Genomic DNA, 10,158 nt, shown 5'->3' with positions numbered 1-10,158 from the left:
CATGTGTATATGTGTATTATATGTGTATATTATGATCAGTATTTTATGTTTGTTTTACAAGAATATGTGTAATAACACATGTGCATTATAGATGTATATAATACACGTATATAATACACATGTATTATATACGTGTATATTATATGTGTGTATTATGTGTATATTATGATGTGTATTATAGATGTATATTGTATATTATATATGTGTATTTGTGTATTATATATGTGTATTATATATGTGCATTATATATATAAATATGAGTGTGTGTATTGTAGATTTGTATTATATATGTGTATTACAGATGTGTGTTATTATAGATGTGTGTGTGTGTGTGTGTGTGTGTGTGTGTGTGTGTATTATAGATGTGTGTGTGTGTGTGTATTATAGATGTGTGTGTGTGTGTGTGTGTGTGTATTCTAGATGTGTGTGTGTATTATAGATGTGTGTGTGTGTGTATTATAGATGTGTGTGTGTGTATTATAGATGTGTGTGTGTGTGTGTGTGTGTATTATAGTGTGTGTATGTGTGTGTGTATTATAGATGTGTGTGTGTATTATAGATGTGTGTGTGTTTATTCCAGATGTGTGGATCAGTCACGGCAGCGTTAGTTGGGTTGGCCGGGTCGGGGTACTGTTTTGTCATCTCTGCCATGGCCATGTTGGAGGGACCTCAGTGTGACACCGGTCTGGGATGGTCCTATCCCTTCGCCAACGAGGGAGGAAGGTTAGTGCTAATATATAATAATATATAACAATATATAATCATTTATAATAATATATAATAGTGTGTGGATCGAATCCCAGAGCTGACAAGGTAAAAATCTGTTCTTCTGCCCCTGAGCAAGGTAGTTAACCCACAGTTCCCCGGGTGTCGAAGACGTGGATGTTGATTAAGGCAGCCCCCCTCTGATTCAGAGGGGTTGGGTTAAATGCGGAAGACGCATTTCAGTTGAATAAATTCAGTTGGAATTTAGGTACTAGGTATCACCTTTCCCTCAATGAGGGTGGGTCCAGGGTGTCTACGAGTAACAATAACTTGACTACAGTGCATTTGGAAAGTATTCAGACCCCTTGACTTTTTCCACATTTTGTTAGGTCACAGCCATATTATAAAATGGATGAAATGAATATTAAAAATCCTCATCAATCTACACACAATCTTATTTCTCACTCCAAGTGGGCTGTCGTGTGCCTTTTACTGAGGAGTGGCTTGCGTCTGGCCACTCTACCATAAAGGCCTGATTGGTGGAGTGCTGCAGAGATGGTTGTTCTTCTGGAAGGTTCTTCCATCTCCACAGAAGAACTCTGGAGCTCTGTCAGAGTGACCAAGGCCCTTCTCCCCCGATTGTTCAGTTTGGCCGGGCAGCCAACTCTAGGAAGAGTCTTGGTGGTTCCAAACTTCTTCCATTTAAGTATGATGGAGGCCACTGTGTCCTTGGGGACCTTCAACGCTCCAGAAATTGGAGCACTACAGACAATTCCTTCGACCTCATGGCTTGGTTTTTGCTCTCACATGCACTGTCAACTGTGGGACCTTATATAGACTGGTGTGTGCCTTTCCAAATCATGTCCAATCAATTGAATTCACCACAGGTGGACTCCAATCAAGTTTCAGAAACATCTCAAGGATGATCAATGGAAACAGAATGCACCTGACCTCAATTTTGAGTCTCGTAGCAAATGGCTTACTAATGTAAATTGGGTATTTCTGTTTTTTTATTTTTATTTTAAACGTATACATTTGCAAAAATGCCTAAAAACCTGTTTTTGCTTTGTCTTCATGTGGTATTTTGTGTAGATCGATGAGGAACAAAAGGTCAATGGGTCTGAATACTTTCCGAATGCACTGTGTAGTGTATTTTACCATCTGTATGGCACAGCTGTCCATTTTTTATCCTTAAATGAAAGTGGTATACTTTTTTATTTATCACAATTTAACCAATTTTGGTCTTTAATGCAGGGTCAACAGACAAGTTCCTAATTTTCTCCCCATACCACTTGTCTCTTCCATTTTTGCGGTAATGCTGCAATTAGTTGGTTGTAATTTCGGATAGAGCAGATATTTCCATATACAGGTGTCCTGGCTAAATTCCCAATCTGGCCCTCAAACCATCACGGTCACCTAATAACCCCCAGTTTACAATTGGCTCATTCATCCCCCTCCTCTCCCCTGTAACTATTCCCCAGGTCGTTGCTGCAAATGAGAACGTGTTCTCAGTCAATTTACCTGGTAAAATAAATAAATGACCAACAAATACAGTGGGGAGAACAAGTATTTGATACACTGCCGATTTTGCAGGTTTTCCTACTTACAAAGCATGTAGAGGTCAGTAATTTTCTTTAGGTACACTTCAACTGTGAGAGACGGAATCTAAAACAAAAATCCAGAAAATCACATTGTATGCTGTTTACTTGTCAGCTCAGGGATTCGATCCAGCAACCTTTCGGTTACTGGCCCAACGCTCTAACCACTAGGCTACCTGCCACCCCACAATCAATTAGTATATTAATCAATCAATTAGTATATTAATCAATCAATTAGTATATTAATCAATCAATTAGTATATTCATCAATCAATTAGTATAGTAATCAATCAATTAGTATATTCACCAATCAATTAGTATATTAATCAATCAATTAGTATATTCATCAATCAATTAGTATATTCATCAATCAATTAGTATATTCATCAATCAATTAGTATATTCGAGTTTAACCATAATATTTGTTGTAATATTTGTTCGGTCTTTTCTGGTGGATTAAAATGCAATTGCAACCAACTTTCTATGGCTTGTTTTTAAAAATAGTGACATTTTGGAGATGATTTCATTTTCAAATAACTGAAAGTGAAAGATTGTAATCTGAATAAATGGGAAAATGCCATTCTTGAACATGAGTGAGCCATTCTTCCTAATCTGTTAGAGAACCAGTTCGGATTTAAGCGTATATATTTTGTATGACCTGAAGCCTTTAGTGAGCGGTCTAATGATATTAATATTAAATCATTTCTGCCCTCCAAATTCATATTCATTTTATAAATAGGCATGTTTAATTTTGTCTGGCTTGCCATTCCAAATAAAATGGAATAAAAACATCACTTTAGTAAATACTATCCACACAAAAAAAGCACTCTAGTAAATACTACAGTATTATCCACAAAAAAAGCGGTATTTGATTTACATATACCCTGTCTATTCACCTCCCACATATCGTAATTTGTGGCAACCATAAGTGAAAAACCTACATACCACGTATAGACCATATATTGTGTTCCCTGCAGGATGTAGAAAAGAACAGGATCTCTGAACTTCCTGTTCAGATCCCAGTCCTAACTCCCTACAGGTGGTAGAAAATAACAGGATCTCTGAACTACCTGTTCAGATCCCAGTCCTAACTCCCTGCAGGATGTAGAAAAGAACAGGATCTCTGAACTTCCTGTTCAGATCCCAGTCCTAACTCCCTGCAGGTGGTAGAAAATAACAGGATCTCTGAACTTCCTGTTCAGATCCCAGTCCTAACTCCCTGCAGGTGGTAGAAAATAACAGGATCTCTGAACTACCTGTTCAGATCCCAGTCCTAACTCCCTGCAGGTGGTAGAAAATAACAGGATCTCTGAACTTCCTGTTCAGATCCCAGTCCTAACTCCCTGCAGGTGGTAGAAAATAACAGGATCTCTGAACTTCCTGTTCAGATCCCAGTCCTAACTCCCTGCAGGTGGTAGAAAATGTGTTATTTTAGTATTTCTCCAGTATGTTTCCTGAAGGACAAAGACTTCTATTTCAAATATAATAAAACACAAACACGTTAGTAAATACTACAGTAATGTCTGTAAAAACACTACAGCAAATACAACAGTATACTACAATCCACAATTTTTTTATTTTTAAATTACTATAGTTTATACTACAGTTCTCTTTTTACTACGGTATTTATACTATAGTTAACTTTAAATACTACAGTATACTACAGTAACTACTACAGTATTCACTGTAGTGTCTCTACAGACTTTAGTCCACAAAAACACAACAGGAAATACTACAGTAAAGTCTGCAAAAACACTACAGGAAATAGTATAGTATTTCTACCATATTATACTATAGTATTTTTCATGTGGGTATTGTCTTTTCTTTTTGCAAACAAAAAGTAGTGTGTAGTGCCAATAGTTAGTGACAATGCTACATGGCAGAGAAGTATTTAACTACTGAAAACACTACGTAGGTTTAAATGTAGTTTAACTACCAGCAAGCTACTGCAAAATGGTGTTAAATGTTCAACTACATGTAGTTTACTACTCCAACACTGGTTGAAGTAGTATGAAATAACAGCCTGTTCTTAACACCTCGCAACTTCTAAACTTAATATCAACAATACTACCCAAATCAAATCAAATTTTATTTGTCACATACACATGGTTAGCAGATGTTAGTGCGAGTGTAGCGAAATGCTTGTGCTTCTAGTTCCGACAATGCAGTAATAACCAACAAGTAATCTAGCTAACAATTCCAAAACTACTACCTTATAGACACAAGTGTAAGGGGTAAAAGAATATGTACATAAAGATATATGAATGAGTGATACCCAATGCTACCCAATAGTATAGAATATATACACAACACTACAATTTACACAATACTACAGAATATATACACAAAATTACAAGTCTCCCCCTGTGTTTGTCTACAGGTACCTGTTTGAACAGGAGACGTGGTCTAACTGTTCATATCCCGTCAGCATTGTGGAGTGGAACGTGACTCTGCTGTCCATCCTGCTGGGTCTCAGTGGGTTGGAGTTTATCATCTGTTTCCTACAGGTCATCAACGGACTGGTGACAGCCGTCTGCAGACCCTGCTGCTACAAACAGGACTATACCCTCAACGCCTGAACACACACACACACACAAATGTGACACACACACACACAAATGTGCCACACACACACACACAAATGTGCCACACACACACACACAAATGTGCCACACACACACACACACACAAATGTGCCACACACACACACAAATGTGCCACACACACACACACAAATGTGCCACACACAACACACACACACACACACACACACACACACACACACACAGACACACACGTGTACATATAACATAAGATCCAGTGGCATACCCATGAAATGACACATAAAACAGGAGAGTGTAAATTACCAGCCGGGGGAACATTGCTCTCCTAGACACTCGTTGTTATCTCCTTATTGGTTTCTAATCAGGAAGTGTGATTCAGGAAGTGTGATTTTTTTCAAGCGAATGCTGCCTCATCTCTGTATGAGGGAGAGATACCTGTTTGAATGTTCAGTTAATTGATGGTATTCATTACAAAACACTGTATTATAAAAACACCAGATGAAGGTTTGTAGACTGCAACAATAGCCTTTTTTATGTCTGTATTTTTAATATTATGTTTAACACACTGGGCACAGATGTCAGTTCAACGTCTAGTTTTGATTTACATTTGGTTGAGTTGTCAACTAAGGTGAATTTGACATGAAATCAACAAAAAGTCATAATGGGTCATAATTAATAAACACTATTTAAAGAAGTGTTTCCCTGTCAAACAGTTTTGTTATATTTTAGTCTTCTGTGATATATCTAAAGTGTAGTATTGGGATGCAAACTCAAAATGTAATACATTTAAACTCTATATCTGACATGGTACAGGTGTCGTCTTAAACCCATAACCATGTGTTTGAGGTGTATACTTTTGTTTCAAAGTAGATTTGTTTAAGACTACCCAGAAACACCAACCTTGTGACCTTGATTTAGCCCACTGCAGTAAAATGTTCTAAGTTTGGTGGATAAAAATATTTTTTTGCAAATCCAAATCAGTTTTTCACGTAGATTTTTTGTTGTTGAAATGATGTCAATGTAGGAGAGTTTTGTCTTTTGTATTAATGTTTTCATTTGAAGTGTATTGTAAATGATTGTCTCACAGATTCTAGATGTTAAGATAAATCAATTTGATATATTTAGTGCATTTGTAATATTTTTATAACGTTTGTGCTGCCTTAAATAAAAGTATTTTTCATTTCAATTGTTCTGATTATTCCTGTTTTATAGTAAACATGCTATATTTGTCAAAGTTGTATACTTTGATATCTATTTGAGTATTTACCAAGGACAGCTATTAAAGTCATAGGCGTAATCCCAAATCAACCCCTAAATCCTTCACTCAACTTCTATTCAATATGTTGAAACTTCCACCTAGCCTATCAGAAGGAAAGGTGGAGCTGTTACAATATGCTAACCTTGTCAAATCCTCTCATATCTCCACAAGGTCATAGGGCATAGGGTTTAGGGGTCGATTTGGTATAGGACCATACTGTCACATCATTCCATAGGCTTCCATAGTTCTGATGTTATACTCCCACTATCTGGCTCAAATGTAGAACTACAATATTTTAACACCACTTGGAATACGCTGGGCTACAACCATTGGTCAAGAGCAAAAAGTAGATTTGGTTATTGTCATTGACTAGTTAGATTGCGCCGGACCCATTTTAGACTGGGGAAGTGGTTAGTCATTGACTAATTGGGATTTTTTGTTTGTTGCATGACCTTAGATTACTGAGAGGGGGGCATTGTTGTCCCCTCACGTCACTGGTTGACCCTCAGTAGCCCATGGTGAGGACATGTTGGATTTCCCATAGAGGAGATAAGTTGAGCCAAAAGGGTAAGTTGAGCCACCATTGTTCTAGGAAACACAAAATGAATCACGTGACCAAATATTTAGGAAGAGGTCATCATTTCATGGCGTCTGTGAAGGAAGAAGCCACATGGGGAAAAAGTAGTAAGCAAGTTAGGTCCAGAAAACACATTTTCACCAAGTCAAATTAATTTATTGTGTAAGAGGTTTCATGATGCTTGTATCCAAACCAAAGTAGATCATTTTAAGATTGTTCTATACATCAGTTGAGGTCTCTATAACCTTCAATATGAGGTCCTAAACCTAGCATGAAAGTGCATCCTTGTTTCCTGTGTTGGCAAATATAGTCAAATTGTTTGCCTTGGGGTAAGCTGAGCCAATGGCCTTGGGGTAAGCTGAGCCAATGGCCTTGGGGTAAGCTGAGCCAATGGCCTTGGGGTAAGCTGAGCCAATGGCCTTGGAGTAAGCTGAGCCAATGGCAAGTTAAGCAAATTGAAGTGTTTTCTTCCCAGGCAAAACACATTATTGCTGTGAAATGAGGTAACCCCAGGGCCTGTATTAAAAGTGTTTAAAAAGTACATAGTGTTTGTTAGGTGTTAAGCCTGTGTTAAAAGATGCTTCAAATTATTAAAAGACAAAAACAGCGATTGTGATTGTGTTGAACTGTGTTTGGGAAATAAAAGATAGACATGTTTTAAAAAGGAAGTGGTCAAATTAAATTTAGTACAGAAATTTGTAGGCGGCTTAACTCACCCTGTCCTCTAGCGTAACTCACCTCATACCCTATGTTAAAAAATATATATTTCCAGGGTTACTCAACATCCTAAAATATTTGTAGATATCTTTGTTAGAACGAATATTACATTTCCCTTGACTATTCCTGTAAACCACGTTGATTCTCCGAGTTAGGAAACCCCTTCGTCATGCTCTGTGCTCTTTGGGGTCTTATGTAAATAGTGTCTGTTTACCAGTGATTGACTGAAGCAACTCATTGTCCTACGATGTGATTGGCCATTGTTGTCAGAAATAAAGCTCTCTTTGTGGATTTGGTAGACAAAGTAACAATGGGTAGAATCATGTACACAGTGGCCAGTGTTTGTTGTCTAACTTTACTATCCTTTAAAGTTCCAAAAGTCCTCACAAGGATAGTAAAACAAGAAAAAACAAATAAATTAGGACATTTTGCCTGTCACCAAAAGGAAAAAATTATATTTTAGGCTCAGGGGTTCAGTTTAGGGTTAGTATTAGGGGTTCAGTTTTGGGTTAGGTTTAGGGTTAGTATTAGGGGTTCAGTTTAGGGTTAGGGGTTAGGTTTAGGGTTAGTATTAGGGGTTCAGTTTAGGGTTAGGGGTTTGGGGTTAAGGTTCAGTTAGGGAAAATAGGATTTTGAATGAGAATACGTTTATTTGGTTAGGTTTAGGGTTAGTATTAGGGGTTCAGTTTAGGGTTAGGGGTTTGGGGTTAAGGTTCGGTTAGGGAAAATAGGATTTTGAATGAGAATATGTTTATTTGGTCCCCACTTGGAGAGTAAAACCAATGTTTGTGTGTGTACGTGTTTGTAGCAGTCAGATATACATAAGGTACTACATACCATTTGGGGAAAATAAGCAATGGTCTTCTCCAGGTCAAAGGTCTGGAAAGTCTGCATCTGTGTGTGTTTGTGTGAGGTCACATTGCCTGTTTGTGATTGGCTGTGTGGACCCATCACCCCAGTATCTATAAAAGGCTGTGAATTCTGTAACAAAAGTCATCTGACTGTCTGGAGCCAAAATGGGGAGTTCTACAGCGAGCCTGTTCCTTCTACTGGGCTGCTTCGTCCCTGTGTTCTGTATCACACGGGAATATTTTATCGGGATTCGGGAGATTCAGTGGGATTACGCTCCCGCTGGGAAAAATATCATCCTCAACAAACTGCTGAAGGAAGATGAGTGAGTAATTCAGTACAACTGTCATGAAGAAGTAATAAAATATAATAGAATATATTTAGGGCCGACTGTATATATATACACACACACACACAGACTGTATATGTGGAAGTTTTGGGAAGTTATGATAGGAGGGTTTTAGGAATTAGTTGAACACAGTATTTCCTGTATAATATACTACAGTGAAATATACATTATACTGAGTCTTCAGTAAGTATTCACACCTCTTGACTAGTTCAACATTTTGTTGTGTGACAAAGTGAGATTAAAACTGATTTAATTGTAAAAAAAAAAATTGTCATCGATCTACACAAAATCCTGTCAACAGTGGAAGAATATTTAGATCATTATTTATACATATATATATTTTTAAGTAATATAGATTGTATACTATGTAGACTTTTTTGTTGTTGTGATGAATCCATTCAATAGTCCCTTGCGTGTGTATAAATGTTAATTATGTCTCTTCTCCTAACCCCCCCCCCCTCTCTCCACTCCACGACAGACACGCTGCTATGTTCCTGGAGCGCGGGCCCCAGAGAATCGGCAGTGTGTACAAGAAAGCAGTTTACCTGCAGTACACGGACGCCACCTACACAAAGGAGATAACCAAGCCCAAGTGGCTGGGCTTCCTGGGCCCTGTGATGTCGGCTGAGGAAGGGGACGTGATCATGGTCCACCTGAAGAACATGGCCACTAGGGCCTACTCCATCCACTCCCATGGAGTCATGTACAACAAGACCAGTGAGGGTGAGTGGATGTGGATAGGTGTCTAGAATAGTAGAATAGAGGAAAGACTATCCTATTTAAATATCAACGCAAAACCTCCAAGACAAAATGGACATTTGCCATTACTGCAGGCAACAGAGATTATGGATTGTGTTGCCCTATTCATTATGGAGTGGGGAATCGTCTGTAGATTATGGATTGTGTTGCCCTATTCATTATGGAGTGGGGAGCCGTCTGTAGATGATGGAATGTGAATCTTATGAATGCAGTGAGTGAAGTGACACCCTCTAATGTGAATCCTGTAGTGAGTGGGGGTGACACCCTCTAATGTGAATCCTGTAGTGAGTGTGAGTGACACCCTCTAATGTGAATCCTGTAGTGAGTGGGAGTGACACCCTCTAATGTGAATCCTGTAGTGAGTGGGGGTGACACCCTCTAATGTGAATCCTGCAGTGAGTGGGAGTGACACCCTCTAATGTGAATCCTGTAGTGAGTGGGGGTGACACCCTCTAATGTGAATCGTGCAGTGAGTGGGGGTGACACCCTCTAATGTGAATCCTGTAGTGAGTGTGAGTGACACCCTCTAATGTGAATCCTGTAGTGAGTGTGACTGACACCCTCTAATGTGAATCGTGCAGTGAGTGGGGGTGACACCCTCTAATGTGAATCCTGTAGTGAGTGGGAGTGACACCCTCTAATGTGAATCCTGTAGTGAGTGGGACTGACACCCTCTAATGTGAATCCTGTAGTGAGTGGGACTGACACCCTCTAATGTGAATCCTGTAGTGAGTGGGGGTGACACCCTCTAATGTGAATCCTGTAGTGAGTGTGACTGACAC

General features: G+C 38.7%; 2 protein-coding genes across 2 annotated transcripts in view; both read left to right on the top strand.

Annotated features, from left to right (window-relative positions):
• Positions 1–558: 558 nt before the first annotated feature.
• LOC135564357 (transmembrane 4 L6 family member 1-like) lies at positions 559–6,053 on the top strand. Its single transcript, XM_065009312.1, has 2 exons — positions 559–723; positions 4,684–6,053. Exons 1-2 carry the CDS (start codon positions 560–562, stop codon positions 4,880–4,882), a joined length of 363 nt encoding a protein of 120 aa, XP_064865384.1. The 5' UTR covers position 559; the 3' UTR covers positions 4,883–6,053.
• A 2,353-nt stretch (positions 6,054–8,406) lies between these two features.
• cp (ceruloplasmin) overlaps positions 8,407–10,158 on the top strand; it is a 29,756-nt gene continuing 28,004 nt past the window's right edge. Inside the window, exons 1-2 of the mRNA XM_065009311.1 lie at positions 8,407–8,593; positions 9,096–9,340. Of these exons, the coding sequence (XP_064865383.1) occupies positions 8,436–8,593; positions 9,096–9,340 (403 nt within the window). The 5' untranslated portion in view covers positions 8,407–8,435. The remainder of the gene's footprint in view (positions 8,594–9,095; positions 9,341–10,158) is intronic.

Source organism: Oncorhynchus nerka, linkage group LG24, assembly GCF_034236695.1.
Source record: "Oncorhynchus nerka isolate Pitt River linkage group LG24, Oner_Uvic_2.0, whole genome shotgun sequence".
Taxonomy (NCBI): Eukaryota; Metazoa; Chordata; class Actinopteri; order Salmoniformes; family Salmonidae; genus Oncorhynchus; species Oncorhynchus nerka.
Note: the sequence above shows the minus strand (reverse complement) of the source record. Positions and strands in the feature narration are given on the sequence as shown.

Bases quoted from the DNA above. Each gene is read 5' to 3' on its own strand.
- LOC135564357 (XM_065009312.1), top strand. From the start codon at position 560: ATGTGTGTGTGTTTATTCCAGATGTGTGGATCAGTCACGGCAGCGTTA. The intron at 724-4,683 runs GTTAGTGCTAAT...GTTTGTCTACAG, and splicing joins TTCGCCAACGAGGGAGGAAG to GTACCTGTTTGAACAGGAGA.